Here is a 26,686-nt window from a genome sequence, read left to right as displayed (position 1 = left end):
TCTGCTTTCACTCTTGCATGTATGTGACTGCCATCAACAGGTAAAAATGCAGGCTACTGAGAGGTTTATTTGTGAAACATGGACTTAGGAATCTTGACAGCTAAAAATGCAATTTTTCTTCCCTCATCTGCAAAGGTCTTGCACTGTGTAAGAAAGGAGGAGTACTTTCATGGTGTGGAAGCCCAGGAATGTTTCCTGCATACTGGTCTTCTCACTTATGTTTCATGGTCATCAGATCTGTAAAATTTTCTCACAGCTGCAGCGTGCCACATGATGAAACTCAGTGGCTCAGATAGCCATGTGCATCCTATTCAGAGGCAATAACCTTCGATCAAATGTTTTCTTGAATGTTTTGTCAGGATTTTTGTAATTTCTTCTGAAGTAATTAATTTTTGTATACAAATAGCATCGTTACTGCATTGTTGTAATAGAAATTTACATATTGTTACCTGAGTAAATATACTGCATGATTTTTACAATAACTCAAGATGCTCCTGGACTCTGAATGAATAACTGTAACTAAACAGGTAGAATTTTTGCTTTCTAAAGAAAGGGTGAAAATTTAGCATTTCTCAAAATTGCATAGCTCCTCAGATGATATAAAAATACTACAGAAGTAATGAATAATTATGTTTCGCCTACTTATATATTTGTGACTTCTCAGGTGAATGTTTCTAATGGACTTTCCCAAAATAATAACTCAAAAGACCACCTAATATTCCAGACTCACACCAGCAGCATTTCCCATTTCTGAATATTTTGTTTGCCTTCGTATCCTTTGATTTTTATAGTGTGTATTCTATTAAAACTGCAGAGATTCAGAGATGTTTACGTGATTTTGATCTTTTTTTAAGTTCTCACTCCATTTTGTCCCAAAAGTGATGCAGAACCTTTGTTCCTCCTGTCTTTTCACCAAAATAGATGAAATTTATACAATATTTCAGTTTCAGCAATGCTTCAGTCTCAAGTTTATTCAGAGGATCAAGAACATTTTTTATTTTATTAAAAAAAAAAACCTGATTCAGAACTGTTCCAACCTGCTGTTATTTGCTAGTTCTTTAACAACTAAATTAAAATTATGGCTGCTACTTTCTGAGGAAGGACCCAGGTAGCAGAGTATCAAAGTAATTTATTAAACAAAATAAATAAATAAAAAGCACACTGAATAGAAATACTCAGGGACGCCAGGAAAAAGTAGGAGTAACTCAGTCTCCTTAGTTACGTTCTGCATTCTCACAATTTCTTTCAGTTTGCCTATTACTGTGGAACAAAAGAGTTATTTTAAATGAATTCTGAGAACAAAGCATAAAATTAGCACAACTGGTTTAGTCTGAAGATAATATAATTGATAAGGATTTTAAGGTATGTGGAACAAGTTTTGAGAGTCTTCTTGTAATCTAGGACAAAAAGTAGGAAAATCCATATACCCAAGTTTCCTAACAGAGTCTTGGAAGATATTTAACTTCTTACTTATGGTATGGATTAGAATGAGTTTCTGTGAAATGGATTCAAGAACGGTTAATTAAGAACTGTTGAGAGACTTTGCAAGTCACTTCAAAATCCTTTGTAAAAAAAAACCAAAATCCATTGCTACCTGTAAGCAAAGTAGAACAGCGTTGTGAAGGCCCATGGCTTTCCTGTAGATTTCGTTTTACTGCATCAATAGGCATATATGCTTACTACATTCACAGTAACTTTATCTATTACATGACTGTCTTTTTGTGTCTCATTCTTGACAGAGGTAGAATAAGCTATATGAGGGCATTATAAGTAGTTCTGTTTTATTGTAAATTCTGGCTGAGGTAATTTTATTTCCAGGGGAAAACCTTGTTCCTGTTGCCTTGTGACCCATTTTAAAAAAAATCAATGCCATAAGCATCTCCAGCTTCAACATTCATAAAAATTTATTGCCTAATTCCTGAGTGTTATTGTTATGTTTAGCATACCTTGAAGCATTTTGCAAAGCCAAAAAATATCACTACTCTTGTCTTAGACCTTAGGAAAGAGATGCATAACAATATGAAATTATTTAGCCACTAGCACTCAGCAGTTTATGGAAAGAATGAAATGTTAGGGTTGTTTGAACCTGGATCTAGCGTTCCTTGCAACCAATGCCGTAGTTTTATACTGTGATACAATCTTACAGTGTGATACAAATATGTAATTTTGTAATCTATATACTTGTTCAACAAAATAACAACTTCTCTGCTATGAGTAAGCTCTGTTCTGAATTTTTCAGTATGTTCATCTTCCAACCTGAAAACATATATAGGTGTCTCAAGGTTGGTTCAAACCTGTTAGTATGCTTACCAACCACTTTCTTCTTCATTTTTTTCTTCTATTCATACAACCCCCGTTTTTTTGGGGGGTTTTTTTGAGTGAGCTAAAATAATAGGGTTTTGGTGCTTTTTTCCTAAAATCAGAATTGTATCAGAGCTCTTTTTCATGTACTGGAGATTGTACAAGGTCTTGTTCTGTTTTTCCTTCATATTCAAGCATGTGTTACTTATTTACATTTTTTTGCTGTACCTTTAAACTTAGGAAGCCATAGCTCGGCCTTTTAAAAGTCCTTTGGTGCTCCTAGCAAAGAGGTTACCTACCTGGGCTAATGGATATTTTTTTTTAACATGATGAAATCCCTTAGTGGTATAGAACAAACATAGGTGGCTTTGCAGTGGCCTGAATCACAGCAAACATTGCTAGGAACAGGGGAGAATATAAAATAGGGCTTGAACATCTTTTTCAAAATCTCATCTCCTGTACTGAGCACAGGTTGTTCAGAGCTGAGGTGAAACTGGAGGAGTAAGTGTACAGATATTTGAAGCAAGTAAACAGAAATATGTTTTTCTGTATGGACACCTATCTTGCAGCTGTAACAGCAGCAAAGGGCACTGTTATAATAATCTTAGAGATCAGATTCTACAGTATGTGTGTGTACACGTGTATATGTAAATACACACATGCGTTCACACAACCAACTGCACACCTGTAGGTCTTCCATTAAGTAAGTAAACTTTTAAATAATATTTCAGTGGCATGAATGCTGATCAAGCACTTTGAGGAAAAGCCTAAAGCCTAATATTTCCCCATTCAAAGGGACTTTCCTCAAGGGGATCATTGTCTTATTGAGCAACTAACAGAAAAACAACTAGTACCCTGGAGATACTGAGAATCTAGAATCCACATTGAGAATTCAGCCTAGCTACTAAACTTTCCATGATGTTAGATGCATCATACCTGCAGTCAAGTTTGCCTGCAAGAAATACCTCCAAATACAAGAAAGAATTTGCTTACCTAGCAATGTGTCAGATTCCTAGAAAACATTCTTCCATCCATGACATAGCAGTTTCAGAAAGCAGGCACAACTATGTATTCTAGTGAAATGGCTACCAAACGTTGGAATTACTGATGAGACCACTGTTCTTTCAAAGACCCTTACCTTATTTCATTGCTGCAGTTGCAGGAAAGCTTTAGTGCTGCTGCAGAATCCAGAAAACAAGAACTGCATTCATAAAGCAAAAATATTTGGAGTTGGGGGACTTGTACCATGTCCTTGAAGTATCTCTGTTTAGTCAAAGAAAGTTCATTTGTGATACAGCAAAGGGATAAGGCATGCTTAGAAAGTTCAGTAGTCATTATTGTGGTTTAACCCTAGTCAGCAATTGAGGACCACATAGCTGCTCACTCACCCCCCCCCCATGGGATGGGGGAGAGAATCAGGAGGAAAATAAAACCATAGGTTGCGATAAAGACAGTTTACTAAGATAGCAAAGGAAGAGATAACTTTATATATATAAAAATAATTATTATAACAATAGGAAGAATTACAAAAAGAAAAAAAATATATTAAAAAAAAATTATGCACAATTTCTTGCTACTTGACAACCTGTTGACCAATATAGCCCATCCCAAGCAGCAATCACAGAATGAGAACAAACCTGCAAACAATCCCAGAAGGATTCTCAACAGCAAAAGCAAGATATCACTGGCCCACCTCTGTTTATATATTGAGTGTGGCGTTTATGGCATGGAATGCTCTCGTTGGCCAGTTTGGGCCAATTATTCTGGCTGTATCCCTCCCAGCCTCCTGCACCTGCACGTTAGTGAAATCTGGGAAGCTGGACTGTGCCCTTGGTCTCTTCAGCAACAACTCATAACATCAGTGTGTTTATCAACATTCTTCACATACGAAATGCAAAACACTTCAGCTACTGAGAGGAAAATTAACTCCATCCCAGCCGAAACCAGGACATCACTAATTTAATCGCAATAGGTAATAAAATGAGTAGAATTAATAATGGTTCCATCCTGTACTTCAAAAGTAAGCATTTATTTGGGAAAGCGTGCTGGGATTGAACAAAGTATAGTGATGAAAGATAGTCTGAAAAATGGGGGAACTTCCATCAGCCACGTCAAGCAAAACTGGCAACTGAATTCAGCCCAACCACTCTGTTGTTGCAGTGGAAGTGAACTCAAAGAACAAAAGCTGCATGCTGATGTTATTATTTCAGCAGCAGCTCCAGAAAAATCTGTCTGAATGTTACATAAGGGGTGAAGGGGTATCCGTAGACTGTATGACAACATCGGCTGTTGTTTAGGTGGCCCTAAGATCTTTAGGAACTGGAGATACAAAATGGTTAAGTGACACAGCTGGGCGTGAGATTGTGGAGAGAAGCAATAAGAATCACCAGTCATCAGGTCCCATGGTGTGCGAGTCTGGTTATGTGTATTCCCTGCTGTGCCAGTCTTGGACAGGAAAGCACTGCGTGGAAAACCTAGAAGAGAAAATTGGTTCTAAAGCTACATTAAACCACAACCTGAGCAGGCTAAATGATGCAGCGATTCTGAGAAAGACCTGCATATTGCATTTCCTGACTCACTGGAGCAGAAGGAATTAGCATGAAGATCATGGGAGGAGCAGAAGGGAGGAAGTTTCTTTACAGAGTTGAGTTGCTAACAGAATCAAAGTGTGAGCATTCAGGACTCCTGTCTACCTTGCTGTTCTGTTGCTGCTAAGAACGAAACAACTTATAGCAAAGGTCTGCACTTTTTGTATCTCTAACAATTAATGTCCTTCAAACTTCGAATTAGAAGACTCACTCTAATTTACAAAAAAGAGAACTTTCTTGTGATCTCTGTGATTCTGTTACAGTAAGCATCCCAAATCTCAAATCACTTCTCTGCAAAGATCCCAATTCTGTGACATGCTTTCTTGTGAGCACCTGTTAGAAAAGAAAAAAAAAAGCATGCTTATAAAATTCATGTTTCCAAGCAACAAAACAAAACATACGTAAAGTGAAACATCTCTCAAACCACTACCCAGGGGAACTGACGGAGACAGTTGCCTAGTTAGTAGAGTCTGATTTTCAGAGGCCAAGCAACACTATTCCAAGAGTTCAGAGATTTTAAGTTACTTGAACACATGATATACAGGAGTTTTACCCCTGTTTAAACAGCCTTACTTTCCACGAGCTGGGTGACTTCAATTACTCAGCACTGGATAAAAAGGAACATGCATAGCTTCTCAACAATTTATTTACAAATGTATAAAGTGGTAACATAACTTTATAATTTCGTTCCACTTTTTCCTCCAATATCCACAAGTTGGCTTGATAAAAAGTTCTGTGTTGGAATCCATAATGTATACTTTTGGTTTTTAGCTGCTGGCTTGTATTTCTTAAGGAGATAGCTCCCATTGACAACACTGGAAATAAGATGTGAGATTTTTATATACAATGTAGACCTTTCCATATTGTGCATTTCAAATACTGTATCTTAGCATCTCATTGGTACTAACTATTGTTTATAAATGTTGCCATTTAATTTAAAGGAAATTATCTTTAGTTTTCTTTTTATTTATAAGTCTCTGACTCCCTCCAGGGGTGTAGATACATGGTTTGCTGTCTTAGTCGGTTATCTTGTTTAAAGAAAACTCCATTTACAGTTTATCCTGCCTACAGAACTGTCGTGTGGATAGTTCCCCCGTACAGTGCAGAAGAAATGGGTTATGGCTGCTTCAAGAAGATGTGCTTGAAATTCCAGAGTGGGACTCCATAATCTTGAGTTTTATTCTTGGCTTAGCTGTGGAGGCTGATTTTGAATGAATCATTTAGCTCCTTTGCTTTCTATGCACCAATGGGGAATGGACATAGTATGGTATTGCAAAACTTAATCCAGTAACGCTTTCAAAGTACTTTGAGATTCTTGGATTAGAAGAGATGAAATTGTAACTATTCTTGCTGCTGTTACTGAATTCCATTTCTCAGTTCTGAAAATAGGATTCAAAATTCATTGGCAGGGATATCGGATGAGAAAAGTTACAAACCTTCTCCTGTATTTTGCGAGATTTGCATGTGGAAATATCTTGTGTGTTTGAGCCGGTAGGAAGTTTCTCTCTAGGGAAGAATTAACATTTTAGTAAATAAACAGCAAGCAAAACTGAGTTTTTATACAAAGACGATTACACGTAATGGAAAAAAAATAAGCCCCTCTGCGTGTATATTTTTGCTTAGTCAAGCCAAAATATTTATTGAAGAAATAATTTTGATGGGAAATATTTTGATAAACCTTAAAACACAAACAGATTTGGACTAAGACATTCTAAAGGGTCAAGGAAAGCATTAAAGAAAAAAAAAAAAAAAAAGATAGTCCAAGTAAGATAAACCGCCCACTTTCCCCAATGCTCACCGATCTCCATGAACAAACACAAAACTAGGACGAAAACCCAAAAAATAAAGTGTTGTCCAAAAGCCTTTAACTGAACAAAGTCATTTCAGAACTGATAATAAATTCTATTTGTAGGTGATTATTGTGTGTTGAGGTTTGATGCTTGATTAAAGACATTTTTACTTGAGAACTGTAACAGCTGGAAATCAGGTTTTATATTACACTGTAAGCAACATGCTGACAAACTTCGTCCCTAGAAAAGCTCAGCAACAGGGCTATAATATTGCCTATGTGTGTTTAGGCTGAATTATGCTGTTATATTACTGGTATGTATTATGCTAATCCAATAAAACATAAAGACCATTGTATCTTTTGTGACTTCTACCACACTGGTACCAGTAGGGATTTGCATTGGTAATATAACAGCAGCAGAACAATCTAGAGAATTGTTGGTGCATCCTATTTTGAGCTTATGGATCCCAGCCTGCAAGTAAGTAAAATTCCCCACTCACTTCAGTGAGTCCTGAAAGCTTTAGAACATCCTAGAAAAGATTCAGCATTATGAAAGACTCATGTATCAATATGCTGTTCAGCGCTTAATTAAAAAAAATTACAAAAAAATATAGTGACAATTTCAAATAAGTGACCTTACTCCAGTATTTTGAACAGCTTAGATTACTGGATAGGACTTTAAAGAATAATTTTGTTTCCTTTGAATGTAGTATTTAAAGGAATCAAATTGTTTCATTTCGCCATGTTCCTACTTTTTATTTAATTTTTTTCAGTCCTGTGGATTATGGGCTACTATCAGAATGTACCTACAGACCATTTAGCTTAAAAGGATTTAAAAAGAACACCTTGGAGAAAAAACAAACCTTGAAAAACAAGTCCTATCAGTAACACCTTATTCTATTAGAAATATGAGAAGTGAGTGTACTTCTCACAATTTAAAACGTGAGTTTCTATTTTTAGTTTCATTTATTTTTATGATCAGATTAGTCAATTTCAATTTTTGCATCTCCCCATAGTTCTACATTGGGTTTTAAATCCTCATTAAAAATGTAATACAAGTAAAGATTAATGACATTTTCAGTACTTTTAATAAAACCTCTTTCCACTGCCAAAATTAATGTTGGAGTCAAAGCTAAAAGCACTCTGTGGTTTACTGATATGTACTAGTCAGCAGATATGCATCTAGGTACAGCATCACCCTTTGGCATTTGTTATTGGCGGTACTGCTATGTATTATTCATTGGTCTCTGTTACTTTGAGCATCTGAATGTAACTAGAACTCAATGATTCTTTTTGTATTCTTTTTTTTTCTTGTATGAAAAAGCGAGTGACATAGTATGGATTTTAAACACTCACCACTTTCCAAAGCAAGCAATTGCATTTGGCACTGAGGTGACTCCACTTTTTATGCTTTCGGATTTTGAGTTTCTGCCAGCCTTGTGGTAGGCTGCATGTTGGTAACACGTGTCTCGTGAGAAAGCTGTCAAATATGATTCAAGGGCAGCGTTCTGCTGTGTCTGTGTGGACTGCATTAGTTTATTTTCAATAATGCACTTGCTCAGCCTGTACCACAGCTAAAACCAGATCTGTGTACTTACTTCTGCCAGCATATGTATGGCAGTCAGGGAAGCGAGAGGAGATCTTAGGCACAGAAATATTTAATCCGGGAGGGTTAAAAGAGCCATAGCTCTCTGCCTGTCCTCTTTCTAGTATAACTACTCAGAATAGTCTGCATTCTGGGTCACATGATGAACAATTAGCTGTTCAAGCCTCTCTCCCACTGCTCATATTGCAGCTGTACAGATGTCTATGCTAGCCTTGCTGGTGAAAGGTGCCGAAGCAGGTGCTGCTACTGTTCTTTTCCCCAGTATAGCATGTTCAGCTCTGAGATAGGTTGGTGATGGAATAAACTATGCTTGGTAGAGCTTAGTCATATGCGCTCTGCAAAGGCAGCGTGCTAGTTTTGTTATACCAAGAGAGCATTCTTGTAGGGAATATATACCAGACACTGAAGCACTAGGAGCATAGCCACACGTCCCAGAGAGAGCTCAACAGGCAAATTCCAGAACTGAAAGCATCATAAGCTACATAAGTGTATCGCCGTACTTCAATTTAGCCCTGGTGTACAGTGCTTCGTTACTGTGGCTATGTTGCTTCTGTGCACATATACAAAAATACCACAAAGTAATGCCAGTTTCTACAGACATAGCTCAGAGGTCTTTAATATTGCGTTGCACTTCAAACATCATCGTTTTCCTAGCATACTTAACATGCACTTCCAGAGCTTAGTTACACTGTACTTTCCATTTTTTTTTCTACTGATTTCAATTTAAGGCTCAAACTGGACAACTGGACTGACTGGCTCTCAGCCTGGGCTCTAGCAAGTTGTTTTTAAAGGACACTGAAGCCTAGATAAAAATTTAGGAAGTGAAATTAGCCTATTAAAATTAGTGATAGCTTAGGCATTGACTTGGTCTAGACCTAGATTTCTATAGTTTTTCATACTCTGCAATTGTAGCAAAGTTACATTATGGCTAAATTCCCTACTGTCATCAATAAGAGTTCTGCCTAATTCACTGTGGAAGTGGGATTGAATGCCAGTAAGAGTCACCTTGATCACCCATTTTGATAATATTTGCTTTAGGGACTAGAGGCAGCTTAGCATGCAACAAAATGCAACACAACAGTTCAGGATATTTTGGGTATTAAGTCTCATCATTAAGAACCACTGTCTTCTGCGCTGCCTGTCTTGAACACCTCAGCAGAAAGTATTTGGTATAAACTCAGACTGTTCTACAGTCATGAGAATTTTCACTCAGCACAGGCAAGGCTTAAATACGGTCCTTGCTATTCTGCATATAAGGAGGTGGAGGAAGGAAATCTGGAGAGGAAGCTGAACTTCCTGTGCCAGAGATTTTATACTGGAGCCTTCCCTGAACTCAAGACAATGTAGCAACAGCTTAAGATATTTATCACTAGAACTGCAGACATGCAGGATTTGAAGAAAGACCCTTCTGCCCCCACACCTGTGATTAGGGATACATGTGTTTCTGTAAATTCATAAAGAACAATCTGACTAATTTTTGGACCCACCGTTTGCCTCTTCCATCACCCACCTCATGTCCAGACTAATAAGAAACTCCCTCTGTTTTTGTTTCATTTCTCTGCATATTGTTTCTGACTTGTGAGACAGCCAGTTTGGGCACCTGGATTCATCATGGGTACATGGGTGAGTAACTGCACAAACGGAGATACAAAAGAAAAGGCACCAAGTTGTTGTCCTAAGGAGCTAGGTCTACACAGGCAAAGAGGGGAGGTGAGAAGTAAGAAAGGCTGTGTGTAATAGAACTATCAACTGATTAGACACATGTACACATTTGCAGTTTTATGTTTGATAATTATTAATGGATTAAGAAGTCACCAAACTAATCCCACAGCTGCTCAAGTTATCCTTATCCTGATTTTTTTTCCTGTTCTTTAATTGTGTTAATGTGTTACCTAGCATCTTGCACATTGATTAAAGGATTAAAGCTTGGAGATTTTGGAGTATAAGTTTTGTACCTTCAATAGTGGAATATGCTAGGAAATAAAGTAGTAAGAATCAATCAGATAATTTGATTTTTCTTTATTATTATAGCATAGCATTGAGCAGTGGGTTTACAGTATCACTAGCTACAATTCACATAAGAAAACAAGGGCAAATGTTTTTTGTCAATAACTGATTATTTTTATTGAAACTTGTTGAGAGTGGGGGCATGTTCTGATGAAATATAGTTTTCTTGTTGCAAACAATGAGAAACTAGACAAAGGAAAGGAAATATATCTTCCTTTTCTGGCCTGGAAGAGCATTATTCCTTATGTTCTTTTTTTAATCCAGGCAATTTCCTGTACTTCTGAAGCATGATCTCCCACAGGAGGGGTATTTATATAGCATCTTCCACCCAAAAGCACCATGCAAAGCAGTAGGCAGATTGCATTTATTTTTTCTGCTTTCAAGCAGCTTATCCATTTCTGATTAAACAGTTCATGTAGATGCATCTCCTCTCTCTCCTCTGCTCTTTGTCTGATTTCATCTTGCTCTTTTCCTTACCATTGGAACACAAATCAGCAGCATACTGAGCTGACCGCTGTAATCACGAGCTTGTGTTGAACTCTCACTGTATCGGATGATGCAATGTCAGTCTAAGTAGTGCAATAAAAACCATTGCATAGTAGCATCAGCAAAGCCTGCAGCCTGCCAGCACGGTATGAGGAGGTAAACAGAGTGACCCCGCTCGTGATGTTTCCATGGTGTGCTTTATGCAGCTGTTTATTCTAGGCCCACATTCAGTAGAAATTTACTAAATATCACACAAATTCATGTGAAATTCCTGAACAATTTAGACAAGCTGGGCAAAAGATGAGATTAAATATTTTGATGATCAAGGGATTGAAGCATCTGGCATATGAGGAGAGGGCGAGCAAGCTGGGATTCTTTGGCCTCAAGAGGCCAAAGATGGTTCAGGAGGGGTCTTAGCAATCTGTATAAATACCTGATAGGAAGGTATAAAGAAGACAGAAACAGACTTTTCTCAACAGGCACTGACTAACAGGGTCAGAAGCAGTGAGAATGACCTGAAATACAGGAAACTGCACTCAAAGACCCACTCTAAGGGTGGTCAGACACTAAAACAGGTTGCCCAGAGAGGCAGTGGCATCTCCATCCTTGGAGGATTCAAAGCCAGAATGGACAGGGCCCTGAACAAGCTGCTCTAGTTGACCCCCTAGTGAGCAGGAGGGTCGGACTAGGTGGTGTCCAAAGGTCCCTTCCAACCTCTGTGATTATGTAATTGTTTGCCAAGGGAAAATAGAGGGAAAGACACCGCAAGTGGTACATGTGTAGATGCCCAGAATATGTGTGATAGAGCTGCAGCCTGTCACACTCCAGGATGTTTCTTGATTGAAAGATAGCTCTTCCCATTATCACAGAATATTTGTTGAATATTACAGCGCAAATGACAGAACAAACGCTCTTTCACTTCCCATAAGGCCCAAGTCAGTTGAATTTCAGTATTTTACAGCAGGTGTGGGGGACCTTTTATCAAGGTGAAAAAGTCTACTCTATATGTGGAATTTTAGAGTAAGGAATAAAAGTCTATAACGTTTTTTCCTCCAAATAATCTCCTCACAAAATTTAATTGACTTAGTATGTGTTTCCTTCCAGCCTCGTGTCTGGAAAACCGACAGTCACATGGGCCACGTAGGCTCGCTTGTGCCATCTTGTGGAAGAAGGCAGTTCAGCCAGAGCAACAGAAGCGGAGGGACAGGTTCTCCAAATACACATGGTGTATTTATTTTTATGGCCTTCTGGTTAGCTAGCTAATCACAATTATATTGCCTTTAAAAAGAGCTGAAGCGACCTTATGCGCAGTGCAGAACAGCTTCCTTCTACCTTCTTCGCAGAACACTGATGTCTCTCTGACAACTGCCTTTTCACAAAAGATGCAGACACTTGGCAAGTGCTGTTTAGAGCTAAAAAGGACAGCATTTCTTGCGCCATGGTGCTGAACAAAGCTTCTTGCCTAGTCTGATCTGATAAGTGTGGAGAAGGTGGAAAGCAGACTGCAGAGGCTTCTGAACTAGACCAAAAGAATATAGATTACAGAACAAAGGCTAAGTTTCAGCAAGAGAGAAATCAAAGATATAAAAATTAAGTGCTTGTGCAAACTGACAAAGAAGTACCATTCTTTTTAATGTTTGCATCTCAAGTGGTATCTCTTGGGACATTTGATCCCCAACAGGTCAGCAATCTTGCAAGATAAGCTGCTGTTACAAGACTCCTACCATCATCTCAGACATCTCCCACTGATCCTGGGCCTATCTTTTAATTTCTTTTCCCTCTGCTTCTTCCTCTAGTTAGGAATGTTGTAATGATGACTGAGTTTCTTCTCTAGATTCCACCCTGCCCTTAAGAGGGAGAGGGAGCTGAGCGTTTTTTCCTGAGCTTCATGTCCCACACAAAGTTCATCATGCTCTGACTGTGTATCTGTATTTCATTATGACAGTGCAGCCCACGCCTAATATATTCATCCTCAAAATTCTTTGCAAGACAGGGTAGTGCTACAGTCCCTGTTTTACAGGCCAGGAACAGCGGCCAGCAGAGACTAAGTGACTTTCCCAGTGTCATATGTGAAGTCTGTGGCAGAACAAGTAGCTGAGATGGGTTTCCCAGGTTCACTACTTCAACCTTGGGACTCTACTTCCTCGCTTGTGGGAAGGAAGCAGCTTATCCCATAAACTGTTATCATGGAAAGAGAAAAAACAAGGCACATATGAGCGCTCAACATCAGGCTCTAATTTTTTGTTTCCATTTTGAACTACTTAGGAAAGCAGGGTAAAAAAATGTAAGTAAAAATTAAGTGCTTTAAAGCAGATTCAGGCATTTCTAGATTTGAAATTGAAATTTATTTTCTCCTTTCTCCAACTGCCCAAAGTGAACTTTTTTATTCTAAAAAGATCTGAAACATCTTTGGAAGTGTGCCACCTCCTCTACCCTTTTCCCCCAGTAAGATAAAAAGAGCTCTGGCACTTAATATTCTAAATTTTGACTGACCAGAACAAAATGTTTTCCCAGAGATGTGGTTTTGCACCTAAGCTTTTTTGTGCATTGTAACCTTAGGATGTAATATTTCATAAAACATTTATGGTCTTCTCCATTTTTATAGAGCACAATTCCCCTATGATACTTTGTTTTCGTAGTCTGCTCTAAATATGATTCAAAGGCTTCTCTCACAGCTTGAATTTTAGTGCAGGGTAAAGGAAAGAACCTCTGCTATTTGCAGCAAACTGTCTCCCTAAGCAAAAATAGTTCCAACAGGTAAAGATAATTAGAAGCAAAGCCAGGAGACAGCTTAAGAGCAAGAATCTGGGAAGTGATTCTGTGAGAGCTATTTTATTCCATAAGTGAGCCGGTTTTACACATGTGTCTAAGTGTCCCACTCCTCAGTACTGCCAACGACAGTGATTCTTTTTCCTCAAAAACTGCATCAATAAAGTTGAAATGCAGTTAGAAAACAAACAGAGCAAACCTTTTACGAAGCTATTTTGGGGGCAGCAAGGCAGACAAAGGCAACTGCAAGGTAGAAAAAGAAACGGTTTTTCTCTGAGTCTTGCTGTATCCAGACTATTGATGCTTTGCTCTGGATGCTGCAGGTTTACCACTTAATACTCTCTAAAAATTATAATGCATCGATTATAAAAGCCATTATAGATGTACCACTTCACTTATATTGTTAATGAGCTTGGCTATAAAGGGATTTGCAACCTGAATTTCATGACAGAGCCAAGGTATAATTTGCTCTGGGCTATAAAGCCTATGAATTATTGAGGCAATTTACTTCCAAGCCTGCATTTTCTCTTTGAGTACAAGTGCTCATGATGAGCGCATGTGTGTGCAAGAGGAGACAGGATTGCAAGCTGCTGACAGTGATGCAAGCACCATCTTCTCCAGCAGTACCTCTCCCTATCATAGGCTCTTTCACACAGCCAGCAAATAACAACAGAACATAACTGGCAAAACGATCATTTTGGACAAGTGAGAGAAGAAAAATTGCGTACTGAACAATGCCAAATGAGCACCAAATTCAAGTCACAACTTAGGGTAATTACAGAGAGGGGCTTTTCCCTTAGAGATGTCACAAAGCTTGTGTGGATATAATCAGACTTGAGTGGATCTATGGATGGTGAAAAACACTAGACTTACAAATCAGAATTCTTTGATCCTCAATCCAGCGGAGTATATAACCTACTTTGGGACCAAGTCTCCCACTTGAAGTTTTAAAATCTGGTTTCTTATTGAAGAGAGGCTTTCTAATCACAGCCAAACCTGTGTCCTGTCTCCCCTCCTTCCACTCTCTGCACCCAGCCAATAATTTCTGAATCCACTGACCAATTTTAAGCAAGGTGATACAGAATTGGAGGTTTCAGAGACGTGAAGCTTCTAAATATTTCATGGACACAGGAGCTAGGTAGAGAAGAGGAGCCTTTTAATACTCCTATTGCAAGAAAGACTCCAGCATGAGGTCACTCTTACTGGCACTGGAGAATGCACACAGGAAAAATCTTATGCATGTCCTAATTATAAGGAAGGCCTCTGCTGAAGGTTACATATTCTTACGTGTTAGGTAATGTTGTAAAAAGATTTAGAAATCTAGAATACCAGGCTCTGTTACTTCCACTGCTCAAGGAATTCAAAGGGGTTTGGGGCAGGTTTGTTTGTGGGTTTCAGGGTTTGGGTTTTTTTTTCCCCTCTCCCCAACTGTTGGTATTATTTGAATACGGAGAAGATCCCTCTATGACCAGATTCCCACTATGGTAGGCACAGGGGAGAATTTCCTGCACCAGAGAACATATGTCTTAAACATCAGCCCAGGCTGGTGTTCCCAGGCTGGGAAAAGAAACAAAATAAGAGACATAAGAAAGGAAGTGACTCGATGGAGGTCACCTAACAGGCTTCTAAACAGAACATATCTCAATAGCACAGGCAGCTGCAAGCAGATTTCCTCAGCCAGGGAGTAGAAGCCTCCAGCATTATAAAGGGAAATCACTTCAACAGCAATGTTGACAGGAGTTCACACTTTTTAGTGCCTTCCTACAACAGGTGAAAGCAACCAGATAAAATCAATAGTAAAATGTGAGCACTTGCATCCATACGCTGTCAATGTAGCTCTAGGTAAGAAAGATGCTGCATTTAAAAATCACCACGTTAACTGTGGTCATCAGCAACCTGTCTAGATTACGGCTTCCAATACTGCCAGGACCATTGGAGCTGATTTAGTGTAAGCAATCCTGACAAGAGTTTGTAGATTTCTTCAGCATAGGCCAGACTAGTCTTTGGTATGTTGTTGCAATAGGCCTTTTCTTACCCCTGTAAGTGGTAAAAGCATTTTTTATACCAGCTGAGTACCAGGGGACAATAAGTATAATCAATGGATTATTTTTTATTACTCAAAAGGTTCAAGGAAAGGAAACATCCATCACGTTTTCTTTTAATCTTCTTTTCTGAGATTCCTAGCAAGTGTATCTGTAATACTTAACTTTTAAAATATCTGGTTTAGGAAGAAACATCCTGTGGACACGTTAGACACAGAGCTTGGCTGTTGCTCCCATCTCAAGAAGATACTCAGAAGTAAATCTACCAAAAATAGGGCTCTTAGTCTCAAACTCTTGAAGCCATAAAAGGCGTTCAACAAATCCCATCCCTAGATGACTAACCACCTAGCCGTCTTCTGCAATATGAAGAGAAGAGTTCATTTTCCATTTGGAGCCAGTACTTAGCAGTAGATTAGGGATTTTCTATCTGAGCATCCTTCAAAGATACTGAGAACATGGCAAGTGTATCGCCTTTCTTTGTTGTACCATACTCTAACACCTGTAGCTTCTTTATGTGCCTGTAATGTTCCATCTTTTACACACATGGTATGAGACTTGTATGAACAACGTGTAGTGATACACACCTGTCAGAGACAAATGATTTCAGAGTAGCCCTGAGCAGATCTAACAATGAGTTAAGTCCTGTTTGGTTAATGACCTAATTGAAAATTATTTAGACATGCCTGAATGACTACCTTATTAGAAAGTAGTTGATTTTTTTTAATCTATCCATTTAGATTCACTTCTCTGTTCTAGAAAACTTTGATTTTTTTTTTAACTTGTTTAATTAAAAGCATTTTTGAGGGGGAAAAAATGTATAGATTAATTCTTTATGAGTGGAAATATGCCGATCCTGGATCTTCCCAAGAGGTTATTCTATATTACCACCAGGGATAGCACATTTCTCATGAAAGGCTTCTGGTTTAGACATTCACAGTTTAGATAATGTGGTTTTGTTTGGTGAGGAGGGCCTAAGGTGATAGTGCTATAGCACTAATAGATAGTATCAGTTATAGTGTCTTGTTTTGAAACTTCAGAGTACTTTAAAAACTGGCTATAAGAAATACATCCATAGAGATAATTTCATTTTTCACAGATAAACACCCACCTCTGGCTGCTGTTTGGTGGCTCTTAAACAGCCTATGGCAACACTGTGCAAGGTTTCTAACCAGAAATTGAAACGTATCATACCTTTTCAGAAATACAGGAGGGAACGTATATGTGGCTAAGAGGATGTGACACTGTGCTCCACCTCCCCTCCTCCCAACCTGACCGCTTTTCCTGTAACCCTGCTCAAGTGATAGTGATAACCATCAGCAATAGGTGTATCTGACTCAAAGTGGATTTTGGGGAGACAGATAACAACACAATAGCCAAGGGATGGCAATGCACCCCCCTAACCACAGTGCTCAGGCCAACTCAGGCCAAATTTGGCAGAAACTAACACCTACAGCTGGTGTGCAGATATGACTATTAGTCAATTATCTTGCTCCGTAAATAGCGAGCAGCCCAAAAGCCCTTTGAGCTCTCCTGCCCAGCAGCAGGCTGCACGTTGGCATCTCCCCTTGGAAGTGCATCACTCCCATCTGCAACAGAGGAATAAAACTGAAAGTAAGCCAAGCCCTTTTTCTACAGCAGAATCTCATTTGTTTCCTCTGACTTTAATAGTGCAGAATCCAAATCTAAAGGCAAACTAACCATTTCCATGCTAAATACTATAACTGACAAAACCAGGAACACAGTCATCATACCTGGTAAAAACAAGTTTAAGAGTAGCCCAACCCCTCCTTTCCCTTTTACACGCTCAGTAGAATAAACACAAAGGAACACTATGTCTGTCTAGTTTAGGAGCTTTTGAAAGTATCCCACTTGCTGTTTGAACCTCATTAAGAGCATCAACACAAACCAAAGTTTTCTAGGACCATAAAGTCAGATCTCACACTGAGACGTAAACAGAGCTTTGCAGAAGACAAAGCAAAAGTCAAAAGAAACTTTTATGGAAAACAAGTAGTAGAAATGAAGACAGAGCATTAATCTCCAGTTCACATTTTTGGATTTGGTTAGTGAGTTTTAAAGTATCAGTGAAAATAAAAAAGTTTATTTTAACTTACCACACAGCAGGATCCTATAGCATCCTCTTTCTATATTGCAAAAATGCACGTTGAGTGGAAGGTGACTACTAAGCCTATTTTTATAGACATTAACAAGAAAGTCTGTCTTTCTCTGACTTGCCCAATTAAACAGAATAGACCTAGGTGCTCAATGGACACTCTTTTCCATTCTCCTTCCTGTAATTTAGTGTTATGTAAGGCCCATGAGAGCAGCATTTTCAAGCTGTTGGTTGCGTGGACCAGAGTTCAGGAGACCACCCTTTTAATTCTTTTTTCTGACATTAGTTCGTTAGGTGTTCCCACATGCAACAGTGATTCTAATTGATGAACTGGACTTCCTACACAAATATAAACTGTTCTCAAGATGGAAAGAGAGCTCTTTGTTTGCTACAGGAATTTAAATAGAACTTGTAAATCCCCTAGTCACGATCTTTCTGTCTGGAAAGAAATAACTTCTGCAATGCTATTGAGTTGAAGAAACCTGTTAAATAGAGATGTAAATAAGGAACAGTTGTGGGGGTAATCTGCCTCCTCAAAGACAGAGGGCCAGGGACAGCTTTGATTATCAGCTTTCTGTGGTTTAATTGGGGTCCTGCAGTTAGAACTATCATCCCCATAACAAAATGGAAACGTATCTCCTTGCAGTTTGGTAGATAATCTGTCAGGTACTGCTGACAACTCGCAAGGCAGAAGCGTTGTGCAAGCAAAAGCATGAAGGGAAGGGAAATCAAACGATTGTGATTATTCCCTCATCCTCCTCAGGCAAACTCAGTCGTTGCACTGCAGAGTAATCCCTGAAGAACTGAGAAAAGCTGCACCTTAGAAGTGCACTCACCTCTTTGCAACACCAAGAGCTCATCTCTTAGAAAGCTGATATGATGCAATACACTGAAAAGTGAAGGACTGCCCTCTTGTGTCAGCCACTATTTTTTCATTTGCCTGGTTTTATATTCCTGTTTCTATTAGTGAGTGAGCACTCGGCCATTTCCCTCCAACAGTTTCAATTTCTTAGGGTTTTTTACCAGTTTTTTTTTCAGTTGAACGTTTTAGCCCATTGATTGGTGCAGTAAGAAACAAAAATGAAAATGTTGATCAATCAGTATATATATTTACCACCTGGACAGACAATAAAGGAGACAAAAGGTAATAAATATCAACCAGGTTTTGTCAAACCTGGAATTTAAAGATATTATTTTGGCTAACTCTATCAGGGCAAAATTTGCAAAAGTGTTATGTGAGACAGAAACGTAATCTCTACTGAAAAGTAATGCATTCATTATCTCGGATACAGGATTATGGTTTTGACATTTTTCTCATAGTGTCTGTAATTTCATGTTTGCCAGGTCTTTCTGGTAGTGTCCTGGGTTTCCTCATAGAAACCATACTCACATATCGTCATCAGATACTGTACTACATTTTTCACATAAAGCTTTTAGAGCATGTTAGTATGCATCTAATGGCTTAGAAGAGGAATACCCCTCTTCTGTGGTTATTTAGAATCAGAAAAACAGACACAAACATAACACAACGGCATAAAAAATGACTATATAGACTATTGTGTTAAATTTTTATTTTTCTACTCCCAAAAAGAAACAAACTCCGAATTTAGGGAAATTCTTTATATCAGGGAAACTTTTGAAAAGTTACGAAGATAAACTGCATTTTCTGAACACAGTAAAATTCTGGAACTCAAAGTCATTACATACTAGAGGCCCAGAGTCTGGAGGATTAAAAAATTGAGGCCTTTATGTTGGTAATTTGGTTCAAGCAGAAACGCTTTTGCCCATGAGTAGGTTGTAAAGCACTATATTCTCTTGGATACAAGGCCAGAATTCCACCCTGATTTATTTCTTCTTTGGAAAAGCATAGGATTTGTTTCTGAGTACCGTCCTGATGGAAAGGTTCAATAAATAAAAATACATCTGCTGTATTTGTGACTTGGAGACACCCAAGACTGGGCATATATTGCTCTTCCAGCTACAGACATCCAAATAGTTACACTGGGTTATGCCTAGTCTCCATCTTGACGCAGAAAAAGAAGGCAGAGAGAATAAACAGGAGAAGTGTAATTAAGGACAGAGAAGAGACAGAGGAGAAGCAGATTTGTTAAACCAGTCTTTCCCTGCAACTCTCATAGTAAGCTATCTGCAAGTTAAATATAGAACAAACACTTCTCTAGGGAGCTGGACTCGTGAAAAGCTCACACACCGTGGAAGTGTAGCAGACATTCCGGTCTCAGTCTTGTTGGCTGGCAGAGAGATCTTCATTTTTAAACAATGCGTGCTCGTTTCCAGGGTAGTTCTTGCAGTTACGGCTGTTAGAGAATAGCCTTCTAAAAGCTGTGCAAGACTTCATGCCCACGACTTCTACTACTTATTAATGACAGCCACATAATATTTGCAGAAGGTAGCCCCTTTTCACAGCTACCAAAGCAACTTCAGAAAAAAATGAGGCCCATCAGTCATATTTTTGTTAGTAGAAGGTCAGCAAACATTAACTCTGACCTAGCACTCCACACCTTGTGTTACATTCATTAATAGCATCTAGTGCTCGTGCTTTCCTCCCTGCTCTTGTCCCGTAGATAATCCCACAGCAATGAACAGTCCTGTAGATTGCTCATGTTCTTAAGGTAGCCAAATTAGCACCTGCTAAACTGGATTCAAATAAAATCACTACTCAGGAGTGGACAAAATTCATATTATTTGGAATATGGGAGGGGCAAGAAAGGGAAAGAGCTGTCATTTAAAAAAAGCCTCTCATAGCCCATAATTTTGTCTGAGACTGCTGCAATCAGCTCCAAGCTCCCAGTTTTAAAATTATGCATAGCATTTATCCTTACTATCCATACGTCATGAAGAATCATCCCTAAAGAGTAATTTCTTTAGACTATTGCCCAGCCTGTACTATGGCATTTTGTATTTATAATTTATTCTAGATGGCAGAGCTAGAGCATGCTTTGTTTCATCCTGCACATTACTGACCTCATATGCATACTGAACTGGCAAAAGCTGCCCGAAATCTTTGATTTCTTCTTTTCCTTACTGACAGAGACCCTGACACCTGAGCAGATAACAAAGTATAAAGGCATCTTTGAAACAGTTGATGAATATTTGAAACACATTAGTAATACTTAACCATGTGTGCCAGTGTCTCTTTGAGACTAATTTGTACTTTAATTGGCAAAAATAAGTAGTAGAAGGATCCCACCCACAAGCCAGCTCATCTTGAAAATAGAAGTTTAAAGATTTTTAAAACCTCAAAAACAATCCCTTCAGGTCTCATGACCAACAAAAAAAAATTATCTGTCTCATTTCTTCTCTCTTTCTCGTTGTGAAACATAACATTATGAATTTCCCCCTCCACGCACTTTCCTGTCCTTGTTTGCCATCTTCCTCCAGTTTAAGGAACATGTGCCATTGAGTAGCAATTTGCACTCCAGCAATTTGCTGGACAGTTAATGTTCTCAAAAGAAGAGAAACTACAGAGTCTATTCATTGTGACTTGCAAGGATTCCCCTTTCAACTCCAGCTTGGGAAGCTGCTGTTCCAGAACAACAAGTTGCTGTTTGTACTGTTCTGACTCTTTGTGTGTGTTCCCAAGATGGTAAAATTCCCCTGACCTTTTTTATTGCCGTATGCAGGAAACAATGAATAACTTTTTTTTTTTTTTTTTAATCAGAAGATGAACAAGCATTCATGTCCCACTTCTACAGGCAGTGTTAAACCACTGCCCTTTAACTTCATTTTTCATATCCTTGAAGAAGCTTTACCAGGAGATCACAGCAGTCACAGAAAACATTTCTCCTGACCGATCATTACAAGGGCATGAGAGGAAACATCTTTCTGTCATAACTTGCCTATAAAACCAAACTCTTCATGTCTTCTGTAACTCTTACAGTCCTGCTCTCTCTTTACTGCCCAGCTGAAATGAGTCAGAGCTGCGGCTGTTCTTGCCTTGCATCTTCTGAATTCTCTGAATTTGCCTGTGTTGCTGGATCTCTGTTGATTTTATCAGGTGAATACTGGATGTGATTCAGCCCACATGGTGTGACCTGTCCAGGGATGTCATTGAGTTTCTGGCTTATCCATGCTTCCGCAATGTATTGTTTGCCCATTTGGACAGCTTCATCATAAGAGGGTGGCAACTCCATTGCATAGAGACTGTACGCCGGAAGAGACATAGTGTTCTTATCCATATCCACAGAAATCGCAGGAATAGGGGCACTTAGAGGGTACTGCAACGAGCTATATGCTGTGAAGAAAAGAATTTTAAAAAAATTAAACACTTACATGGGATGCTGATATATAAGGGGCTAATCCTGCTTTTCTCCAATAAATTACGAACCCATTTTTGTGCTGTCAGAAGATATGCACTATATACTAAAAGCTATCCATACAGAATTACCTATGATGGAATCTCTACGTTCTCCAAAAGAAAGCAGTCAGAAGAGAAAATGTCTCTGCCTATCACCATCCAGTCATTATTGTGAAATACCTGACACAGTACATGTATGCTGTAACAGAGGTACTTTCCGTTGGGTTCACGCATGAACAGCTGTGAACAGTTCCTCACATTAGAGATAACTTTGGCTGGAGTAGTTGGACAGTGAGGTGGGCGGAAAAGTTAAAAAATAAGGAAATGGTGATAAGAACAGATATGGGACACAACACATAAGAGGGTAACGCACCACGGAGTCTATTTTAACGTCTATAGCGTTAAATCCTACTTGTCTTCTGCACTCACTTACTGTTTTACCCTGATGGCTTTCCTTTATCTCTCTGGCCCACCCTGCGGGGCTGAAAGTTGTTCGGGACTACATCAGAAAGTCCCCGTTATTGCAAGGGCTGGACGCAGAATTCTAGACACATGTTCAGTAGCAAAGCACTGTTGAATAGTTGACTCCCAGAGGATACTTACAGGTCAGTGTGCTACGGGCAGTGCTGTCCCTGTCAATCGCTGTAACTGTCAGATCATAAGGGTGCCTAGGCAAGATGGCAACCGGAGGCCTCTTCTTCCGGCAGCAGAATTTCATGCAGTTTGCTGTGATCCCACAGAGCAGGAGCAGGAACACAGTCAGCAAGATTAACCTTAGAGAAGGAGGGAAAATACCATAATTCCATTGCTTATGTTTTACTTCTTCCAGAGGTGAATTTAATTTCCCTCTAAATGGCTTTAAGACAGGGCAAACCTCCTTAGGTTTAGTTCTGAATGGGTGCTGGATCCTGAATTAGAAAGTTAGATTACAAACACTTAATCACAAATTGAGGTACTGCTGACCATCAGTACAATCCCTTCTGGCTCACAGATGCCAGAATGTTAATTATCTTGGGCTGTGTTTTTAGCTTTTATGCAGTGAGAATGGCTACGCTTCCAACAGTGGCTATGTGCTTGGAGGGCAATACAAGTACAAACTTCCACAAGTCTAGGATCCATACTTCTAAATGAGCACAGAAATTATATATTGCACTATTCTATCTCTAGCTATTGTTTAACAAAGTTTATTTTCTAACAATTCGTAGTGTACCTACGTGAACATGCTAGTGTTTCAGGTTCTCCTCTCAGCTGAAGCTCTATCTTCCTGCCCCCCAGTTTCTCAAATGAATCCACCCTTCTCCTGAGCTAGGTGAGCAGTAAGGCTCACCTTCACAGTGGCTTGACAGGAATTAGGATTATGTTCCCCCCTAACTATGTATAACAATGGCCTCAGTAGCATTCTATTCTTTTTTTCCAAACTGAGGGTAGTACTGGCCCGTAAGAGTCATGATTCCAAAATAAACATTTCATTTAATTTAGTTTTAACAAGAGTATATTTCTGTTTGTATGAGAGTCAGATACGCACAAAGACTATGCTCAATATAAAAGTTGGATTTGATGGCCTCGAATTTCCACAAATTTCATTAATTTTCTTGCAAATTATTGCTGTTTTAGAAAAACGCTTTCAGGCAACTTGAAACTGTGTGTGAGAAGAGCATGCTGCCCTGCTGGAATTTTGTAATGAAATGTTCCTCCAGTATGAGGGGTAGCCAGTCAGTATTTCCTGAGACTCCATGAGCTGCATGCTAGTGTATTCTGTGAAATCATCACACCCTCATCTCCTGCTGCCCTCTGGTGAAGGCAGAAATTAGCTAGGGAAAGGCATCCCAGCAGTATATATCCCAGCACGAGCTCATTAGCTTTCATTATTTCAACGCTGCCTAATTGCAGAAGCCTTCTTAAAATATTTTATGAAACTATGTATTTTTAAACAGTTCCATGTATCAACACAGCAAAGAACATCCACGAAAATTAGTGCAGACTGAACGACAGCTAGAGGTAACCAATTCACTCTGCGTGCTGCCATCAGAGTTAATACATTGACGGAATGCGAACTATAAAAATAACGGTAGGACACCTATAATGCATGGTAGGCAAGAGATGAACCCAGTTGTGACGAGAGCTCCCGCTTTCACCTATCACTATTTCCACCCTCTCAGTCATTCGAACAGCCAGCAAACAGGTTTGTAATCGGCCTGAGTTCCGAATGAAAGCGCAGCACTGTAACCTCACAGTCTCTTGTCCCAGAAAAGGGAGAGAACTGAGGACTGTGCGTTAGGCAACACAGTGCTGAGCCCCAGCAAGTCCACGCTGTTCGGCTGCCCCCGTGTTGAGCAGAGTTGTCTATTTAGAAAGAACAACCAAGCGCCTCAGTTAAACTGCAGTGTCCTCAGACAGGAAAGATGACGTGTCCCCAGACCACGGCTGTACCCTGCCTGGCACCTTATCTCCCCTGTGGTCTCATCTGTCCTGTACTCACTGGTAACTTTCATAAAACCAAGGAGAAACTTTTTCCTCCGTCCTAAGAGAAGACTGTTTCCCTTACCTTACTACAATTACTGTTCTTAATAAATTCCAAATTATTCTGGGTTAGTAAGATTAAAAATAAACTTACCAGACATACCACAGACTTGTCCAATTAGACATGTTCTGAGGGCATCTGTGAAGGAAGGTAGATGATTCACTGATTTAAATATCTACGGTCAAACAGTGAATGTATGACAGGGAATAAATTTCACACAATTTCTGAGATGAAAAAGGGAAAGCAACCAGTAAGAGTATGGAGCCAAACCCCTTTAGATTTAGTTTCAGAGGGCTGTTCTTCATAGGTGTAAAATTACTCCAGCTGAGAACATGCAAATAATCCCACTGTAGAAGCTGGCTTCTGAGTCAATCAATGTACAAAGTGGTACTTTACTGTTGCTTAGGAGAGAGAACTACACATGCTGGATTCTCAAAACACTAATCAAAGAGTTATTTAACCTATGAGGTACCTAACACCACAGGCCTGTCTGCAAATGCCAGCCTAAGACAACTGCCTGCTTCCCCCAGTTATATTTAAATTACTTTTTCATAGCTCCAACACAACCAGAAATGTCTTTTTCAGATCTACTTACAGTATAAAAAAAGAACAGTTTTTATTGCATTTCAGGAATGCAGCTGCCACAGCTGTATTGTACGTAGTGAACTGCACGCCATGGATTTCACACAATAGAATAATGGTTTGGCCACAGAAGAGAATCTGCAAACTGACTTTTCCGAAGATGACACTTCAGAGTCATTTTAAAGAGAGGATCATCCACCTTGTCTACAGCCAAGTCAAATTTGTAAGCTGGTACTGATCTTAGAGATACACAGAGCAGCAGTACCGGGTGGCTGTCAGTAAGTCATCATTCTGATCTGACAATGTCACTCGATCACGATGGAAACCGGTTTGGTAACAGACATTTGAAAGTTTTTGATTACTCACTGATAGGATTTCTTGCAGTATTCTCAGAAGAGCAGAGTGATGTCTAGAATGAAAAAAAAAAAAGAAAGAAAAAAGAAAGAAAAAAAAAAAAACTTATAAAGGAGAATCAGCTAAGCGGGTGGCCCAAAGAGAAGCAAGCACCAGGTTTATCTGACGCCTCTGCCCAGCGGAGTCCAGCGGTGTGAGCCCGTGACGGCCGGGGCTGCGGGCCACAGCCTCGCCGGTTCTGGATGCCCACGCTGCAGCGGGGCGAGCGCCGGGACGGGAGCGGCCAGAGCGCCCGAGCCGCCGGGAGGGGACACCGGGAGGGGACACCGAGCCGCCGGGAGACCGAGCGCCGCGCCCCGCGCCTGCCGCCGCCTCGGCCCCGGGCACCCCAATAAATAACTGCCCGTGGCCAGGTGGGTGCCGCGCCCCGGCGGGGGCGAGCGACGGGCAGGGCCGCCCCGCACCCCAAACCCGCCATGGGAACCGAGGGACCGCACTACCCCGCCCGCCGCCCAGGGCCCGGCCCGCCCGGCGGGAGGGCGGTGCCGCCGGGCGGGGCAGAGCCGCCGGGGGCCCCTCGCTCAGCCACCCCCCCGGCGGCCGCGGCGGTGGGGGGGCAGCGGAGGGAGAGAAGGCAGCGGCCAGAGACCGGCCCGAGGCGGGTGGGGCTGCTACCCAGCGCCGGTCTGAAGAGAAGGGAACCCAGCGGGTGCGGTACCCTGCGCCTGTGCAGGGTCAGAGAGATTTTTGAAGAAGAGATGGAAAAGGAATGAGAAACTAGGTATGAAAAATACTAGAAAGAAACACAGGTTTGGAAAAGAAGACCATTTATCTTTTTAAAAATAGTCTTGTTAAAACACATGAAAAGGTCTTGACTGTTCTCTAAAGATCAAGTTGCTCCAGAATAATTTAACTACATCCAACATTTCACACGTAGAAATTCAGTTAAAATACCTGCATGTTGTTTTGTGGTTATCTTGCTCATCATTATCCTAAAGCCCTAGTGTTGATACTCTGTGGTAGAAGTTTCATGGAGAAATGTTTAATTGCTGTGATTATACGGATCATTACAGCCATGCGGCCCATCTCCGAGTGACAGCTTTCCTGCAATGCTCTTCTGGGTGAGGTCTAGCTATTTTAAGAGGATTGCATGTAGCCCATAGTGTTAAAAACCTCCCCAAGTTACGGAAGTCTTTCCCTCACCAGGGAAGAACAA

General features: G+C 40.0%; 2 protein-coding genes across 3 annotated transcripts in view; one reads left to right on the top strand and one right to left on the bottom strand.

Annotated features, from left to right (window-relative positions):
* Positions 1-26,686, top strand: part of GABRD (gamma-aminobutyric acid type A receptor subunit delta) — a 107,315-nt gene that overhangs the window by 3,739 nt on the left and 76,890 nt on the right. The gene's annotated exons all lie outside the window — the stretch shown is intronic.
* Positions 19,233-26,091, bottom strand: TMEM52 (transmembrane protein 52). 2 transcript variants are annotated; one of them, XM_086764519.1, is made up of 4 exons: positions 25,483-26,091; positions 24,628-24,672; positions 22,617-22,786; positions 19,233-21,950 (listed from the first exon to the last, which is right to left on the bottom strand). In XM_086764519.1, exons 2-4 carry the CDS (start codon positions 24,657-24,659, stop codon positions 21,631-21,633), a joined length of 522 nt encoding a protein of 173 aa, XP_086620645.1. In that variant the 5' UTR covers positions 24,660-24,672; positions 25,483-26,091; the 3' UTR covers positions 19,233-21,630. The 2 variants fall into 2 exon arrangements, with proteins under 2 accessions (XP_086620645.1, XP_086620644.1); XM_086764518.1 differs by having other exon boundaries at positions 24,628-24,758; positions 25,483-26,090.

The sequence above is a fragment of the Chlamydotis macqueenii genome, chromosome 21 (genome assembly GCF_036417535.1).
Source record: "Chlamydotis macqueenii isolate bChlMac1 chromosome 21, bChlMac1.mat, whole genome shotgun sequence".
NCBI classification, from domain to species: domain Eukaryota; kingdom Metazoa; phylum Chordata; class Aves; order Otidiformes; family Otididae; genus Chlamydotis; species Chlamydotis macqueenii.
The sequence above is the reverse complement of the archived record's forward strand: the minus strand, read 5'-3'. Positions and strand labels throughout refer to the sequence as shown.